General features: G+C 42.9%; 1 protein-coding gene across 1 annotated transcript; it reads left to right on the top strand.

The window, feature by feature from the left end:
* The first annotated feature begins 634 nt into the window (after positions 1–634).
* bcl3 (BCL3 transcription coactivator) lies at positions 635–19,163 on the top strand. The gene is made up of 9 exons (XM_078286952.1): positions 635–1,500; positions 2,438–2,564; positions 10,291–10,399; positions 15,626–15,827; positions 16,736–16,824; positions 16,943–17,020; positions 17,459–17,626; positions 18,073–18,172; positions 18,292–19,163. Exons 1-9 carry the CDS (start codon positions 861–863, stop codon positions 18,408–18,410), a joined length of 1,632 nt encoding a protein of 543 aa, XP_078143078.1. The 5' UTR covers positions 635–860; the 3' UTR covers positions 18,411–19,163.
* The last annotated feature ends 169 nt before the right edge of the window (positions 19,164–19,332 follow it).

Raw genomic sequence — 19,332 nt, 5'->3', positions numbered from 1 at the left:
GATGATCGAAAGCAAAAATTAAATAGACTGAAGAAATGCCTGGAATATATTTGGAAATATATTTGGAAACAAAAAACATCAAGGGAGTGTTCAAAACCAATTTTCCATCTAAACTGTGTGTTTTATTAACATATTTACATAGCCTATTAACATAGTTTACTGTTGTGTGTTAATTCATATATCAATATTTAACATAAAAAAAAGTGTCCATTAAATTGCAATTAGAGTAGTCTATAGTTAGGACTTACAATATAGTATAGTAGGGTGTCCCATTTTATCTAACCTACTACCTACTTTGCCAAATGCTGAATGAAATGTGGCTTTGGGCACACCGATCCTTCTTACCGGTTAGGCAACATCTTGAGAAATTCAGAAATGCATAGCCTACATATGCTGGGTGGTTGATGTCACAGAAATCGGAAATGCAGAAAGTGCCCCACTTACGTTGAATTCACACTAGTATGTGTTTTTCTGTCTCCCTCACTCTGTGTAATTTGCCCGAAAACGTCTGCAACATTACTTAATGTTAAGAGCAAAGGGGAAAGCCCCATAAGCGACCAGTGATTGCACAAGCCAGAACTGTTGATTCAATAAAAGCAGTGGCACAGCGCACTTTACCTGCAGTTATCATAGGTGCGCTAGGCTATAGCCGTAGCCTATACCGAACAGTCATTTGGAGAACTTCTATTGGCTCCGCTTCCGAAAAAAACAATAATTTTGCATTTTGAGTCAGTGAATTTGAACGCTTATTTAAAATAAATGAATAACCCAAAAGGAAACAGGCAGACAATGATGGTTTGATCGTTGCCCATCTGGTTTCATGGAAATGGGAATTGCGCATAGGCTGTTGGTTATTTTGGATGGATTGTTCCTACAAAATCATCTCTGAACAACGAGAATTTGTCTTCACACACCTGAAACCGTCTCCAGAGCCTCACCGCCAGTTGATGCCGAGGATCATGACCATGAACGGTGACCACCAGTCGGTTGCCTCGGCGCCGCTGGATCTGCGCACCACTCACCGAGAGCGTGGGAGCAGCGGGTCGAGGACTCAGGACTGCAGAGGTCGCGCCGGGGACACTAGTGTGACAGCGGGCTCACCCGGAGCCCAAGGGCGCACAGGGACGGAGAATTTGGGAATAACGAGCCCGCACTGTGCACTCCGGGACACCAAACATTGCCCCATGGTGAGCGCACGGAGTGTAGAGACCGGCGCAGCAGACAAACGGACTCCGGACAATTCCTCCTCCAGGCTTCCCTTCAGGAAACGCCGGTTTAATACTGAGCCGGAGAACTCGACACAGTCGCCGGCTCCTCTAGACAGAGGAGACCGCTTATCTCCCGCGGAAGACAGGGACTTGACACACCGGCAGAGTCCGATCAAGCGCTTAAGAGCCGCGGATGAGAACGGGATTTGCGAGGCACCAGTGCCACCCAGGCGCATTGAAGAGGCAGGGCAGAGTCGAGATGGGTATCCCATTCACTTAATGCCCACGTACCGTAAGTGTTGATGAAATACACAAAAATTATAATATTCATATCATGCTCCTATATACTCTTGTAGTGTATCTGTGGTACTCAATAGTGATCTTATCATACTTCATGGTACTGTTACCTCCTATGGTACTAAGCCTATATTATTTCATGTGGGTTGAATTTCTTGTCTTATATGGTGCATATTTTAAAGTTTTGCTGCTATAACTGTATAGTGCCCATCTAAAATGTATCATTTGATTAGTATAGTTCTTTTTAGAAAGGGGCAATATATTGATCTAGCCTTTAGAATGGCCCAAATGATATTAACAATGTAATTAATCTTGCAGATCATAGCTATGTGCATACAGGAGTTCTTGAAACCTGTTGAATGATTACACCAAAAGTGAAGCTATGTTTCAAAGATAGTCAGTGCATGGCACAACCAGCAAGAGATCTCAGTTACTCTGGTATTGAGTGAATAATATATTATTTTGATTTTGGAAACAATAATTGCACACAGTCCTCCGCCACATATTTGGTCATTAATGCATCACAGGTGGAAGAAAAGACTGCAAAGTCATAGTTGATGCAGCCACTATACAAGTGCAGTCACTGAGAAAATGTCCAGTCAACTGTTCTGGTTGTCTATCTTCTTTGATCAGTCGTCTGCACAGACAAAAGTAGCTTACTGGGTCAAGTCATAACTCAGTACTACTGTATGTGCCTCCTTCTGTGTGTGGTTGTGCATGCACACAAAACCACACACACGCACACACAAACACAAACACATGCATGCATACACAAACACTTCCATGTAACAAAAAATGTACTTGTTTGCCAGGCCAGCTCGTTGATTTTTTTCCATCTTTTTTTTTCATTTTATCTTTTTCTCACCCTCCTCTGCTTCTCTCCCTCCATCTCTCTCTCTCTCTCTCTCTCTCTCTCTCTCTCTCTCTCTCAGGTCACCACCCAGTGTATTCAGTGTACTATTTGCCCCCGGTCCCCGTGCCCAACGTCCATCTGACCCACCAAACTGACCGCCTGGCCGATATCGCTCTGGCTACACGCCAAGACGAAGATGGAGACACGTATGTTGATGTCTTTAAAATGTGACGTTGAGGGTGAAGTTTTCTTAAAGGTGTTTGCTTTGTGTGAAGGTTCAACAGGCAATTCCTAGGCCACCTAAGCAGTCAAAACACAAAAAAACACACTCTGCAAAAGTCACTCATAACTCTATAGGCCTACCAAAGAAGGAACGGGAGGAAGGCAGTTGATGGGAATCGCGGTTCTTTGGAGCATTTTAATAGTTTCTGGTCATAGTTCAGAAATTAGTGGCTCCTCGTATCCAAGTCCATATACATGTACAGTAAACGTGAAAGAATTTTTATGATTCATCCACTTGATGCATATTCATAATCATCTCATTTTAGTCTGACAGCTGACTTGATAGAGGAAACCAGGCACAGTGCGTCGACCTGACCTCACCCCCGTCATATATTCATGAGTTTACCAGCAGACTGTGAAGACTTATTGTAATATTGTGCAGATTGAGCAGACCTAGCTCACATCTGCACCTTTGAGACCTTGAGTTGGAATCTTTCACCCAGCGTACTTCTGAGTTTGAAATTGCTTGTCACATTCATGAAAAAGGTTTAACATACAAAACATGTAATTACTATAAAAATAATGACTTTCCATTTTCAAACCAGCCAAATTTAAGAAGGTGTCAAGCTGTCCTAAAGAGATTAAATGCTCCAAAGTAGGAGAAATTCCAAGTTCTCAAATAGAGAGAATTATAGGTTGATTAGAAATGGACATGTCTGTACGTTTAATACCAAATACTTCATTACTTTTACTATGTAGCCTAATACTTAAATGCAGGAGCTTTATGATTCAATAAATATCCTTTTTTGTATTGAATCCATAGGCTTGAGTGTGCGGTTACAACCACACACATATGTGGAGTTTTTAGCTTTAGCTTTAGTCTCCAACACCTCTTGACCTAGAGTACATGCTGTGCACGAGGCCTTATCTTTTTTACTTTAATGGAGGACTTTTATTCTATCAGGTTATTCCTACTTTTACTCAAGTTTTCACATATTCTCTTGCTGACTGTGAATTTGGCGATTCATGGAACTGCTACGGCCGCATTCCTGAATTTGTATTTGCGTGAACCAATGATACATCAATCCCTGTCATAGATCATTCCCAGCCAATCACAGTAGCCAAAAGTAGCTTTAATCTCGTGAGTAGATGTAAACACAGGGTTTCATCAGTAAGCCCACAGATTGTTGAGTCCAACAAGGGTGGAAGTAACTAATTACATTTACTCACGTTACTGTAATTGAGCAGCTTATTTGTGTACTTGGACTTTTTTAAGTGTTGTACTTAGCATTTAAATCACATTTAACACAAATTTTGTGGAGCCAATCACAGTCAGTGGTCAGTCACCAAGGAAGAGAAGAGTAATCTGGCTTCACTTTGTTTGTGCACTTTATTTTGTGATTTCCAAATTTTCCAATTAAAATAATTGAGCTTGAACTCTGTACTCGTCCTTTTAGAACTGCATGGACAAGATCACATCTACCAGTGTTCTCTTTTCTAAAAAGTAACTCAGTAACTTTTACTCATTCTACATTACTCAGTACATTTTAAATGAGCTATTTTTCACTTACTAGGTTGATTTTTACAATTATACAATTAGTAATTTTACCGGTGTAAAAGTAACAATACTTCTACTTGAATAGAACATTCTAGAACTCTTTCCACCACTGGAGTCCAATCAGAGGGCTTGATGCTTGTAGGTCCAAACTACCTCTGGAGACGAAACCAATGCCACTGTCGTGAATAGTGAAATTTAAATAGTCACGTAGTAACAAGCAACGAGTGACAAGTGAATACGAGTGATTCATGGGCCTGCATCCAGGCTGCACTAGTCTAGACAAGTGACAGTCTGACTTCATAAACAAAACTTTTGGCATTCGTTACATGGCGGTAACCTGGATGTGGTTTGTGAGATGGGATGTTTGCAACTGTGATATGGTCTTATTTTATTTGTTATGGTCCCTGTGATTCAACCTGGCTCTGCATGCTGGGTAGGTACAGTGTTGTTGTTGATGACAGAGGCTAAAGGTGTGTGTAAGTGTGTGTGTGTGTGTGTGTGTGTGTGTTTGTGTGTAGGCATGCATGTGTATGTGTGGATACCCTTCCTTGCCCCACCAGATTCTTTTCTGTTGTTTCATTTCCTGTGTTAGGGAGACTGGTTTGTAGATCAGCAATGATTCACTGAACTGGTATCAGGACTCAGAACTAACACGCTGCTGTGGAAACTAACTGTGGCACTTGAGTCTGTGCTCTTGGATTGAACAGGGCCTCTTGAGCTTTTTATATATATATATCTGTGTGTGTGTGTGTGTGTCTTCCACAAAACTATAATTTTGCGTTGACTAGTCTCTGGTTGGGGGTTGGGAATGAGAATATATGGGGCACTGGAGGAGTTCTCAAAACCACATGAATGCAAATATTAAACTTAACGCATGGGCACTTCGCTTTGTCTAAAAACTTAACACCCACCCACACACCAACTGAAATGACAGGCTGATACGAGCACACACACAGTCATGTGACTGAAATCATAGCATGTCCAAGAATTAAATGCCAGTCTCATGTTTTTGTGGTTTCAGAAAGTATCAGTGTCATTTGCATCCAAAACAATCCCATGATGACCAACATTTAGCAGAGCCGTAAGTCCCATGACATGTCACTTGTGATTGGTCTCCAGTGTCTACCTCAGAAACCAGTGCTGCATTCACTGATACTGTGACTTGTCTGCCATTAATAGACAGTGGCAAGGAAAGAGAATACAGATAAAATGTATCCCAGGTCTAATGAAGACAAGATCATCATCAACATGTGTTGGTTGTTTGTTGTTAAAATTTTTGTATACGCAGAACTGTCTGCAGATACAAAAATGTAAAAAAGTCTTCTTAATCGTGACTACATAGTTAAGCAAACAACCAACATGTGTCAACCAGATCTGGTCTTCATCAGAGTCAGGATACATTTTTCTGCATTCTTATAATTTAAGGTGCAGAGTGGCTACAGCCCTGGTGACAGAAAGTACAACTCTGTACCTCTTTTTTTCTCAATCTTTTTTTTCATTTGGCAATCCATGTAGGTACACACTTGCGCGTTATCTCCACTTGCAGTATCGTTTACACTTAAAATGTGTTCAGCTCCAAGGAAATGGAACCTCAAAACATCAAAAGAAATCATCGAAGTCATCAAATCATCAGAAGAAGTTACATTTACATTATTTAGTTGACACTCTTCTCCAGCGCACATTACAAGGAAGTTTATCCAGAGTTGCAAGGTCCAATATGAAAAATGTATATCAATACCATGGTAGTAGTTTAATGCAACATAAAAAAGACTCAATAGAACCCAAAGTCTTTCTCCTTTCTCACTAAGTCTAGACCCTTGATAATGTGGTCGAGCTTTTTCTTTTGGCTGGCTTGTACCTACTTGCTGCATTGTGGTTGTCTGAAACATTGTGTGAATTCTACAGAAAGAAATGTTCTCAGCCCCCCTGTCCTTTCACACTGTCTGTGTGTGCGTGTGTATGTATGTGTGAGCATTTGCGTATGCGTGCGAGCGCGCGTGCGAGCGCACTTACGTCAATGGGCTGTTCATCCTCTGTTCTCAGCGCCTCTGAGCCCCTCAGTTTCGGGAAAACCTGTGAGTGCTAAGTTTTTAAATATGATTGCGGTTTTCTCAGGTGTTTCTCTCTCTCTCTTTTCTTCTTTTCTCTCTCTTTCTCAGTGTTTTTAAATGAATGGGCTCAAAAACCCAAACATCCGCTCCTCACTTCCTCATTTACCGCTTTCTCTCTATCTGCCTCATCTCGCTCTCTCTCTCTCCTTTTCTCTGTCTCTCTTTTGCTCTTATTCTCTCTGTCTCATCCACACTGTCAGTCGTTCTTGTGATGTGCGGACAACATAGATTTTCTTACAGTTTTTCAACCTTATGCTTACATGTACTCAGTTGGTCAGTCAGTCAGTCAGTCAGTCAGGAATTCAGTCACTTGCTCACTCACTCACTTACTCACTCACTTACTCACTTATGGACGAAACTGTGCTTTTCGGAGCTTTAACACACATTTTGACACTGTTTCAGAGCTTACAAATATGAGACAAATAGAAATGCTGTGATGCAATCCAAGAGAGGGATTCAAAACCATACAAATGCAAAAATAATAAATTGCCAACTCAGCCTCTTTTGCTTTGACACATACTGTAGCTCTCACAAATACTTGCAACTTCTAACACACAGTCTCTGCAGAGCTAGGAAGCCGCATCATGCTTCGTGACAAGTGCAGCAGACCAGACCGTGTGCCGTAAGGTGTAACTTCTTGTAAACTGAATTTGCTGTGCGTCCTCGCTGCTTTGTTGTTTACTATTCACATACACACATCACCTCATCGCTCAGCTGGTCCACAGACCACAGGAGATGTTGGGCTTTAGGTCTGATCATTCGGCATGGCTGCTTCCTCACCCTCCACACCAAACAGGATACCGCATGTATGCCGCTGCCTTGGCGGCCTCTCCCTCTTTCTGTCTCTCTCTCTCTCTCTGTGTCTCTGTCTCTCTCTCTCTCTCTCTCCTCTCCTTCTCCATCTATCTGTCTCTCTGTCTTTGACCCCCCCCTCCCATCGCTCTCTTTCGCACACATACACTAGGTCTGTCTGTGTGAATGCGGGTAGCTTGGGACTCCTGTCTGCGTCAGTGCCGCTGTGCCTGGGGTTATCTGGGGCTGTGGTCTGCCCCACTTCCAGGAACTAGAGACAGCACAGTTTCATCTTGAGAGAAAGAGAGAGAGATGGATACAGAGAGAAATAAGTGTATAAGGAGAGAGAGAGAGATAGATAGAGACAAAGAGAGAGAGAGAGAGAGATTGTCACCTTTGCACTATATGAACACACCTATTGATAGTTGAGCTGAATGCTGAGAAAGAGCTGATGAGATGCGCCCTGATTCAATGATAATGCATCAATCTTCAGAATTTCCTCAGTGCACATAACGACAAATCCTGTAACTGTTTTCGACTGGAGATAGTGTGATAGATCTCTCCAATCACTGCAGGGCTTATTGGTGAGACAGTGGGGCTTTTTAAGGCAAATGAGGACTAGCTGATAACATGTACAGTAAGTGCGGCAGGGGAGACTCTGTCTGTGTTGTTTGTGCTGTGTGCTGAGCTCAGTTACAGGAACGGGGACCAGCTGAGGAAAGAACTGACGCACTCCCGGTCAAATACAAGTTCTGCTTTTCACAGCGGTGTGGTGTCAGGAGCGAATCATCTGATTCTTCATTACAGTTGCAGTTCCAATCTGCTCTTGCATGGTATTTTTAGTCCTTTTAGACTGTGTTGACCTCTGTGCTGGCACATACATGCACAAAAGTATGCATGTATGTACACGCACACACACACACACACACACACACACACACACACACACACACACGCACAGTTTTTCTATAATTAAAATTGATTTGCATTTCTTTCTTTTTTGGGGGCTTTTATTTTCTATAGGACATGACTATTCATTTGATCTTTTTTCTTAGTAGTTCTTAGTATATACCTTTAGGGATAGACCACAAATGTGTGTGTTGTGCTATTTGATCAACAGCTGAAGAGTTGAAAGAAAAGAAAAGAAAAAAAAAGTCTGTTATATGATACATGATTGCTCTCAAGAAAGATCCTCAGGTAAAGTTTTGTGGTTATCAAAGCAACAGATCATAGAGCCCCAAATGAACTAGCGTTTGTTGGATGACCCCCTAATTGTGCATTTTATCTTATCTTGAGCTGCATATCTAACATACTATACACATACTGTGCCTAACCGTCTCTAAGTGGCGGTTTGACAGACCGCACACTGATGCATTATTCTGTTCATACTTGCCTTTATCAAGTTCTCAAAGAATTTGAATGTTTCCACTTTGCACACCGTGGTTATGCCAAGCTGTCAGATTGTTCTGTGGTTGGCAGAGATAGATAGATAGATAGATAGATAGATAGATAGAGATAGATAGATAGATAGATAGATAGATAGATAGATAGATAGATAGATAGATAGATAGATAGATAGAGGGAGGGAGAGAACCCCCCTCAGGCGCCCTGATGTAGCACATTTACATTTTTATGTTTACACATGTTCATTTAGATGTTGTGCCAAGAGATTTTTGAGTTCATAGAGGCAGGTATGCACTGTAACTAATTTTAGCTTTGAACTGTATCACTCACTATTACTCTGCAGACTGTAGTATTCACACTACATGACAACTTCAGCGGTTGTTACTTTGACTTATAGTATATTGGCGAAGACTTTGCACTGTACTGCACACCTGCTGTAATAAAGATAGGAAAGTGAAGTAAAATTTCGGCGTGTTTACAAAATTCAGCCCTTGTGCATTGTGCTGTCGGAGCGTCTTTTGTTTACTCAGAGAGGGCTTTGTCTTTACTTGTCACCATGCCCGCCTTGCTTTCTGCATGCCTGACTTTACAACATGCAGATGTTCTTTTTTAGGCAGGAGATTGCGATCTTTAATAATGACTCCATGTCAGTGGGACACATCACTGAGAGGAAGTATTGCAAGAGCTTTTGTCACTGTAAGAACGGTTTTTGCTGACCTCAAATTTTCTGCAAGGGTACTTTTAACTTATTCTCTAGAAATGTCCCTGCTTCCTGTTGCACTATTCTTTTTCTGAGTATGACTTATCCATTGGACCAAGCTGATTCAGTAAACCTACAGAAAACCCCAATCAGAAACCAGTATGCTTCATGGCTGGATTTCACAGCACCCAGAGAGAGAGAGAGAGGGAGAGAGAATGCTGCCATTGTTACTGACAACAGGAAGTGACATAAAACCAGTCTGGTTCTTACTGGAAGCTGCTTCTTCTCACAGCATAAAAAACGAAATAATGTGAAAACTGTTATCCTGTTCTCTGCAGCACGAACCTTGCGTTTTCTCCCCTTCCCTGTCCTAAAGTTTTGGCCCATGTTTGTTCTTTCGCTTTACATATAGCCGTCAGATAGTGGTTTCCTCTTTAGTCTTGATAAGGGGTTGATAGGAGTGGTGAGTCATGCATGTACGTCTTTGGAGAGACTCAGCTTAACTGTCTGTGGGATAATTAGGTTAGTGTTGGCCACTGCTGATCACACTAAACAGTTACCGTCCTCCAGGTGTCAAGTGTATTATGAGTCAGCCTACGGGCCGACTCCTTTATGAATCAGGATGAGAATGTCTAATTTTCAACCCAAATGGATGATACCGAAAATATTTAACTTTTACTGTAAGACGTTTTTACTGACTGGGGGTTAACTGGGTTGCAGTGCATGAGGTTAACCAGTTCACAGACATACATTTTGAACTGTAAAACTCTGACTCCCATCAATCATTCAGCACATCCTCACTCACAACAATCACCAAACAATCCTGAACTATAACGCACACTCCCTATGGAAAAAAAGGACACATATGTGCACTCTAAATGGGTTTTTGCACATATATAGGCCTAAATGTACTGTATATAGCATACCCTTTTAAGTGTGAAGGTCAGATTAGTTATCAGGTCAGTCAATCAGTTTCTACCTTCTACCAAGCAGAAGTTAACTCCAGGATGAGTCAGTGGGTCACTGTGTCAGAAAAACCTTTGGCCCAGTCTAACTATCCTCTGAAAAGCAAGAATCTCTGTAATATGTCACTTTCAACTGTGTTAGTGTAACATTCCGTGTGTGTGTGTGTGTGTTCATTGCAGAGCTCTACATATAGCTGTGGTGCAGGGGGAACAGGCTATCGTCCACACACTGATCTACCTCCTGGGGCTGGCCGGCAGAGACCTGGACACCTACAACAACCTCCGACAGGTGAGACAAATTACAAATACAGGCGTGAAGACACACTCCTGCAAATACACACATGCCGCAGTCCTGCCCATTAAAACGTACATGCATGCACGCACGCACACACAAATACGCGCAAACACACACACGGCAGGTATCATTCCTATTGCAGATGTAGACATCATAGAAGTCTCGCTAGAAGTTCAATCTTTGTTTTCTTCTCAGATGTAAGAAGGCACAAAAATCTGGCAGCTTTCCCATTCAGAAAAGCAGATTTTGTGCTTCTGTTTTATGAAAGAAGAGTCGGCATCAGTCATTGTAATACGATGGAGGATAGATGCAGGATAGATGTGCGATGGGGGACTTCCGCAGCGGCTACTGCATGTGAAGTACATTCCCCAGCCTCACCCTTCAGATAACAGTAACAGGGAAAAGAATGAAAGAGGAAGTCCCTTGGTTTCCTCCTTGCCTTGCTACGCTTTATCATCCTCTTACAGCCACTGCGGCTGATGGTTATTCGATGGAATTCACCCTTCCCGGTCGGTCCACCTGCACTTGCCACAAGCCAAAACACGCAATCACTCAAGTTGCTGGGAAGGACCATTTGTATTTTCCAGTATTCTCTTTTACTTTGTCATGTGTATTTCACAATAATAATTTTCACTCATGAAATATGTCACATTTCCAGTTCAATACAGTGCTTTTTCAATACAGTGTGTCTTCTGTCCTCAGTATCAGGGTCTGCGTGTTCCTTGTGAGATTTACCATGTTGTTAAAGTTACATGGGAGAGCCAAGATGATACAAGTGAAGCATAAAGTATGATGCAAAGTGTTGCCAAGTGGACATGCACTCTCATGAACTCTACACTCTCAAAACAGATGAGGTCTTGTCCCTACCTAAAAACATATGGACATGTTGGAAAGTGACACAACATAGGTTACAGATAGATTTCTCTTAACATGTCATTTACTTAAATATTCTTTGCATTTTACATTTTTAACTGACGCTCTTGTCTAGGGCAATGCATGGCTGTAAATGGACACAATGGCTGTTGTAAAGATTTGAACTTGTGAACCTTCAGCCTCTCTCACCACCGAGCCACTGTTCCGGCTCTTAACACCTACCTGCGTTACCTCAGAACATCTTTTCAAGAGATTAGGTACAGCGTGCTTTACTGGAATGTGTGAAAGGAATTGTCTTCGGGTGTTTCCCAATCCAGGACTGTCCCAAGCTCTGGCCCTTAAGCCAGCACTTCCACATTCTGTTTCCCTCTCTTCTCTCCCCCGCTCAGCATCCTGCCAGCCTTTCTCTCTTTCATCCTTTACCAAAGAAAGCACCTGAGCCCTGCAGTTTTTTAGTTCACAGGGCTGGGGTTTCACAACACAGGACACCACAGGCGTGCTTACCAGAAATAACGCTGGTGCTAACATCGGTTGATGTCTTTCCTTACCGCTGAGGCTTGACTGCATACGTTTTGTGATATCCTGTGTCTGTCCTCTGTATGCAAACGCACGCACGGACGCACACACACATACACACACGCACACACCGATCATGCCATATGTAGTTAGAACCAAGAGGGGAGATTTTCAAACTGAGAGCCCGCCACAGTCATTTGCCTACCAGATTGTGTGGTTTTGACTGGATAGCATAAAGAAAGACCTGTATCAAAATCAGGCCTGGGAACTTTATTTTTTTTTTTTTTTACAGCATAAACTTTACCAGACAGCAGTGAAGACTTTGTCTGGCACTGGCAAATTTCCCAAAGACAGAGAGAGAAAAAAATATAGCATTTCCCAATATCGATGACAAATCCTGCGTTTCCGTGGTTTTGCATATGGAACCCTTTTCGACAGAGTGTTACTATCAGTACTGTAGCTGAACAAAAGTGCAAGTGTCAGTGCTCGATTTGCCTCGTGCACCCAGAGTCACTATGATGGAAGAGACAGCTGTTTGATACTCCCACACACTGTCCATGCTATCACCGCCGCTGAACAAACACACACCGCACTAGTCAGCCCTCCTTTTGCTCTGCTCTTCCCACAGCTGATGGTCCGTGATGTGTGGAGCGTGGCACTGAAGAGGCTGCAGAGCCTGAATGCACTGATGATACTGTCATGTGCTTTAGATAAAGGCGTCTGCTAAATGGCGTTTGTCAGTCTGCTGATCTGTCACGCACATTCATTTTTTACACTCAAAGTGTAGCTGAGCTGTTGCTTGGATTCATTCATTGGTTGTTGTTGATGATATAGTTATTTTGCATCATTCCAAGCCATAGAAAAAATAAGTGTTTATATATTATATAGCCTGTTTGAAGATATTTTTGCAAGTGATCGTGTTCATTGTGTTGTTGTAGCCTTTTCTTAAATAACTAGTTATTCTGATTTTTTAGATTCCGATTCAGATTTTCATTTGTAGATTTTTGAGCATATGTGATAATGCTTGTGGTGTATGCTTTGTTTCTGTTTCTGTGTGTGTGTGTGTGTGTGTGTGTGTGTGTGTGTGTGCGTGCGTGCGTGTGTGTGCGTGCGAGGCATCTCCACTGTGTTACTCTGTTTGTGTGTGCTTTAGTATCCTCTTTCCGAGAAGTCACATGACCCCTCCTGTTGCTCTGGGCTGTTTCAACATACCTTACAGAGGGTAGTTCAGAGGGACTTTCCCTTTTGCGTGGCGCACTCTCTCTCTCTCTCTCTTTCTCTCGCTCTCTCTCTCTCTCTCTTTCTCTCGCTCTCTCTCTCTCTCTCTCTCGCTCTCTCTCTCTCTGTCTTTGTCTGTCTCTCTCTATGAAAATATTTCTGGAGAATTTCATTTTCTTTCTAACCTTAAGTGATAAACCGGCAGATAATATCAGTATGATAACTGTCAACAACATTGACGTAGGCGCTGTTGTTTATTTGTGCCACAGAACTGGCTCTGCCCCTATGGTGCTCACCGCTGAAGCCAAGTCTCTGTCTCTTTGTGTTTGCCTTCCACCCTTGTTTGTGTCCTTATCTGCATTTGGCACAACCTGCAGTACAGCCCAGGGCTTTTCTTCATGCCCAGAAAAATCCGCTCCCATCTTTTCTCCTCCTCCCGCTGATCCGCTCATTTTGCAGGAATGCGAGTGTGTGAGGACAGACGCAGGGGAGAGAGAAGGGATTTTCCCTCTCTTATCCTGTCTTTCCCCTGGACTCCCCTCTATCGCTTCCGTCTCTTCCTCTTTCCTCCTTCTCTCCACCTCCCCACCCCTCCCTCCAAAGACCTCCTCCATCCCTTCCTCCCTCCTGCCCTGCCTTCCCACCCCTCCTCTTATCTGTACTGGGTTTTTGTTTTAGTCACTCCGAAATGCCTTACAGGAAGCGAGCGCCAAACTCTTGTGAACTTTGGAGTGTGTTTAAAAGGCCTTAAAAGGCTTCAGTTGGCAAAGGTATTTTACTTTATTTCTGGAAATGATTGCAGATTGTAGTTACTTCCTTAACAGTTTCATGTGAGGGCTTTGTGAGCTCAAAAATAGCAGCATGACGGCTTTCGCAACGTTTGGTACCGCAGTGAATGTTGATTATAGGAAGTTCAAAGTACATGAATTGTACGTGGACGTATGACTACGTGTGTGTGTGTGTGTGTGTGTGTGTGTGTGTGTGTGTGTGTGTGCATGTCTATTTATGTACATTTTTATCCGTGTGTGTGTGTGTGTGCATGTGTGCGTCAATTTGTGAGTCACCGGATTCAGGGAAACAGGAGTGGAAGGGAGGGCCACTGGCATTGACACACTGGAGGAATTCCACTTCGTCTCTCTCCCTGTGTTACTCCACTTTTTTTTCTAGTCTTTACTGGAACACCCCCCGCCTCCCCCCCAAACACACACACACAGACACACACACACATCGACCACAGCATGGCTCCAAGTAATACAGCAAAAGTGAAACTTGGAACATCATTCAACAATCTGTTCCTGATTGCTGCTTTTATTGTGTAACATTAATAACAGCTAGAAAGTCCAGGTTAAAAGACTTCCCTTTATGACTAAGCTGTGTTTCCAAACCAGACTATTGTATTGCTTAATCTAAACAACAGGTTTCCAGCGCCCTGGCCCGATTCCAGAGTTAACATAGCTATCAATTTAATAATTTACTGACCTCACCCAGAGGAATATTCTAGGTTGCTCAAGGGATTTCACTCAGCCCCAGTAGGATTCAACCAGGCAACCACAGTGTGTTATTTTTAACACACTTCCCTGCCATTACAGACTGTTTGTCCCTCAGAACAGGTTCGTCCTCATTTTGCATTAATCACAGTGTCATGTGTTGGGGCTGTTGTTGTTGTTGATGTCTGTCCTTTGACAGATGGTGCACTAGTCTCATTTTAGACAGTTTATGATTTTTTGGACTTTGACTGACAACTATGAATTTTGCAAATGTGTGTGTGTGTGTGTGTGTGTGTGTGTGTGGGTTAGGGTGTTCATGTGTACGTGGGCATACGCACGTTACTGTGCATGTGCCTGCATTGCATCTAGTGATCTTCTGATGTGTTATGATGATAGTGTGACCTGACGTGGCTTTCCTGTTTATTTGTAGGCGTTGGCCCATTTTTATTGTCATCATTTCATTGTGTCTCTGACCTTCGACCTGTAGAACAGGTTGAAGATGAAAGGATTCCTTTACCAGGAATAACTCTAGCTCTTCCTCCAACCTCATATGCCAGGAAATCTATAGATTAGGATTATAGATTCCTTGATACATACCTCCCCTACTGTTCATTACCTCTGCTTAGGAGTTCATGATTTTGCTCCTGTTAGTTAGTTTGTCTGTCTGTCAGTGGGATATCTCTGGGAAATGTATCCAGAGATTGCCATGAAATTTGGTGCACAGATCGACCTTGGGCGAAGGAGCAATTGATTAGATTTTGATGTTAATCTGGATTTCCACCATTAGATGATTATTGTTTTTTAGTCATACAGTAGCTATGAAACTATGCAATGGAAATAGAGACATGATTTCAGATCCTAAGGTATGTTTACAGGGTCAAGATATCAAATTATCTTAAAATTTAAAAGTGATAGGAATGATGCCTTTGGGTGTAACAGCAAGTTGGAGAATTGTTAAGCGTTGCTGGATGTTTGCGCTCTCCGAGTGCCTGCCAGTCTGTACTGTAGTGTGAAAAATGAATGCTATGAACGGAGACAGTGTATTGCCTTTATGGAACTGAATACAATGGCTTGCCTAAAGTGTCAAAGTTAAGCCCCTCTTTTCTTCCCTCTCCTTCTCTCCCAGACTCCCCTTCATCTGGCAGTGATAACCCACCAGGCAGGCATGGTGGAGGCTTTGCTGAGAGCGGGAGCCGACCTTGCGGCCTTGGACCGTAACGGCCAGACCGCACTCCACCTCTGCTGTGAATACGACCAGCAGGACTGTCTGTCTGTTGTCCTCTCCCAGTCCTCCTCCTCCACGTGCCTGGAGATCAGAAACTATGAGGGTAAGTGGAGGAAAGCAGATCTAGAATCACTGATTAGCTTCTCTCGCTATGTCATCTAATCTAATTAAGCCATCCGATTGTTTCTGATCATTCCCACTTAAGTGATTTTGCTGTGAGCAATTTGATGAATACAGACCAAAGTATCAAATTGTGGAAGTATTTTAATAAATACGCACCCATTCTTCACGATCTTGACTTGAAGTTGTGACATACTGTAATTTTCCAAAACACAAATTTGGAAATTTGGAAATTGTGACACAAATATCGGGCACAAGTTTTATATTAGACAGGTTTAAGTTGACTATCTTTGTGACAAAATACCTTTTGGGCACACTTATTAGCTGCCATCTGCTACATTCCTCTTGTTTGTGACTCATGGGGTGTTTTGGGTGTCTGACGTTGGGTGTGTGAGCGAGAAGGGAAGCGGACATTTCCTGCCACAGTGGTCTTATGTTAGTGTGAGTGTTAACAAGTCTGGGCACAGCAGAAAGCCCCCAGAAATGCACCCAGACTCTGCTTCCTTCAAGTTTATAAGGGGCCAGGTGGGTGTGTGTGAGGGTATGTCACAGCTGTGTGTAGGTGCGGGAAGGGGTCTATGTGCATGTGGGAGCGCACGTATGCATTCACCTGTGTGTGTATGTGTATGTGTGTGTATTTATTTGTATGTGTCTGTGTATATGTCTGCATTTTCTTACCATAATAGTAATGAAAATAATAACTTTATTTATATAGCACTTATCAAAAAAGATTTACAAAATGCTTCACAGGAATAAAAGAAAAGTAATAATAGCAGGAGGAAAGGATACATGACAAAGTAAAATACATAATACAAAGTTAAAAATCAACAGAAAATTATAATAAATACCATAAAACTTGTGCTAAAGGTGCTGCTCTGCCCCCATTCTCAGGTTTGAGCCCTCTCCATCTGGCAGTGCAGGCTGGCCATATGGACCTGGCCAAAATGCTGCTGGATGCAGGAGCTGACATCAATGCTATGGTCAGTCCCCGTGCTGCACTTACTCAGCAGTGATTAGGTTTCACAAGATCACACATTTAAGATTTACTGTCTCTGATTGTGTCCGCTGACCTTTCCCATGGTGCTTTTTTCTGAACAGGACGTCAAAAGTGGCCAGAGTCCTCTCATGCATGCAGTGGAGAGCAATAATGCCGACATGGTCCACTTCCTCATTGAGGTAATGAGAGTGTGGGCGGGTGTGTGTGTGTGTGTGTGTGTGTGTGTGTGTGTGTGTGTGTGTGTGGGGGGGGGGGGGGTGAGTCAGCTCTATTTGATAGTTTTTGTTTTGTTTTTTCAGCTCATCTGCTGAATACCTCTTGTCTATACTTTGCAGTCATGCTGAGCTCCTACCTGTTTCCCACAGTTCCCCTTTCCTTTTTAGTTTCAAAGGAATGGACTTAAGTATAGGTTTTGTTTTTTGTCAGACATTGGGAGGCGTGTCATAATATCCATAGAGATTAAACTGTTTAATCTCTATGATAGTATCTCTCCTATTTTATATGCTTCACCCTTTCCCTTGCTCTTCCCTTTTCTGTCCCCCTTTTTATGCGTCACCATTTCTACACTGGTTTTCATTTTGCCTCACATCTGTGTCGTCTTACTCTGTCCTTCGCAGAATGGCTGTGATGTCAACAGCCAGTCGTACAGCGGGAACACGGCCTTGCACAGCGCCTGTGGTCGAGGACAGGTGGACACGGTGCGGCTGCTGCTGAAGAGCGGAGCTGACAGCAGCCTCAAGAACTACCACAACGACACGCCCGTGATGGTGGCCAAGAACAAGAAAGTAAGGGAGAGAAAGGAGCAATCGTATTAGTGTTTGTTTTAACCTCCTTGATGGGTGGGAGTTACTGCTTCAGGACAAATCAGAGGCTAAATCCCAGAAAAGTTTACTAAATTGATTATAAGATACTTCCTTGTGATGTATCTTATGATTATCTTATATGATTGTCTAAACTTTCAAGCATGTGGTACTCCAAACAGGTCAGAACAAATGCAAAGAATTGTTTGCAAACCCTATTTGACCCAGCTCTTGTTGAAATGTCATCAATGGAAAGTAAATGTGTGTATCCTTCCACCTAGTGGCCAGACTTGAATGGTACAGTGTGCTCTCCACAGATATTGTGTTTTTTTTTTTTTTAGCTCAAGCATAATTTAGTAGTTCAAAACAAAACAGTGACATTCAAGGTAATGCGAATGGGAGGTTGTAATAGACTGTAAATCTTTTTCCAGATAACAGATGTGTTACGAGGGAGGGGCTCCAAGCAGATTAGAGGTCAAGACCAACATTGTGTGTCGGTGTCTCCGCACCGGAGCAACTTAACATCAAATGGTGAGAGCATACGCACGCGCACACACACACACACACACACACACACACACACACACACACACAACACACACATCGGTCAAGTGCCAGTATTTGATCTGTATTCTCTCCCTCTCCTTTAGGGACCCCATCTCCCAACCACAGTCTTGGATATTCACCTTCGACCACACCACACCCCCCTCACCACGTTGCCTCCCAGTCTCCGAAAGCTCCACCTACGCTTGCATTTACATTTTATTAGTTCAGGCTATTATCCAGTGCGACTTGCAACTACCTCCTCACAGCCAACCAGCAGAGAGCCAATCAGACTTCAAGGCCCAAATGGACGTCCAGGAGAGAAAGCTTCAGTCAGTGGGATGATGATGCTCCAGCAAACGATAGCAGCTGAAATGATGCTTCTCTAGGATCGGAGCCTAGCTGATGCCCACATCCTGCTCCCTCACCCAGCTGCTGTTCTGGCAGCTTCCCAGATGACTGTCAGCAACTCATGGCCTGCCAGCTGCTGCAGTGATCAGTTGGATTTCTCCACATGAATCTAAGCAGCGACAGACATGTGCCACAGTATGCAACCAAGACAGAACAATCTATAAGGACAGTTTTGAAACTGCCTAGAAAAGTAAAGGATGTCACTGACTGGGCGGGTTAGGACAGGACCCATTAATTATCAGTGGATGTTGGACTTGGACTTAAACCCACAGTCAACTTGGTCAAGTCTTTTTACCTTATTCGGTCTGCTTGTAGTTATGGACTCTTTAGAAGCAGACAAACCTGATAGACTATTGCACAGTCAAACCCTTTCTGTCTGTCAGTTAGGCCTATAAAGTATTTCGACAGGAGGGATTGGCGATTGGCCAGAGAGAATGTTTTATTGTATTGAATGTTGCAGGTCTATGTGTGTGCTTGTGTGTGCGCGCGAGTGTGTGCGAGTTTTAGGTCTTGCCTATTTTCTTGTTTTGTCACCGGCAAATATATTAAATATTTTTATACAAAAGATGCACAGTTTGCCCACAAGGTTCGTTTTGTTTTCTTTTGTCAAAGTTTTCCTGTAGTAACTGGTATGAATTTGAAAGCGTGGTTGTGATTGGACAGTTCGTGGTCTTCGGAGCAAGCAGCCAGCCCAAAAACGAGTGCGCGGCCATGTTGAATTGTCAATTTTCTGAAAG

Source organism: Centroberyx gerrardi, chromosome 12 (assembly GCF_048128805.1).
Source record: "Centroberyx gerrardi isolate f3 chromosome 12, fCenGer3.hap1.cur.20231027, whole genome shotgun sequence".
Taxonomy (NCBI): domain Eukaryota; kingdom Metazoa; phylum Chordata; class Actinopteri; order Beryciformes; family Berycidae; genus Centroberyx; species Centroberyx gerrardi.
This window is presented reverse-complemented; position numbering and strand designations above follow the sequence as displayed.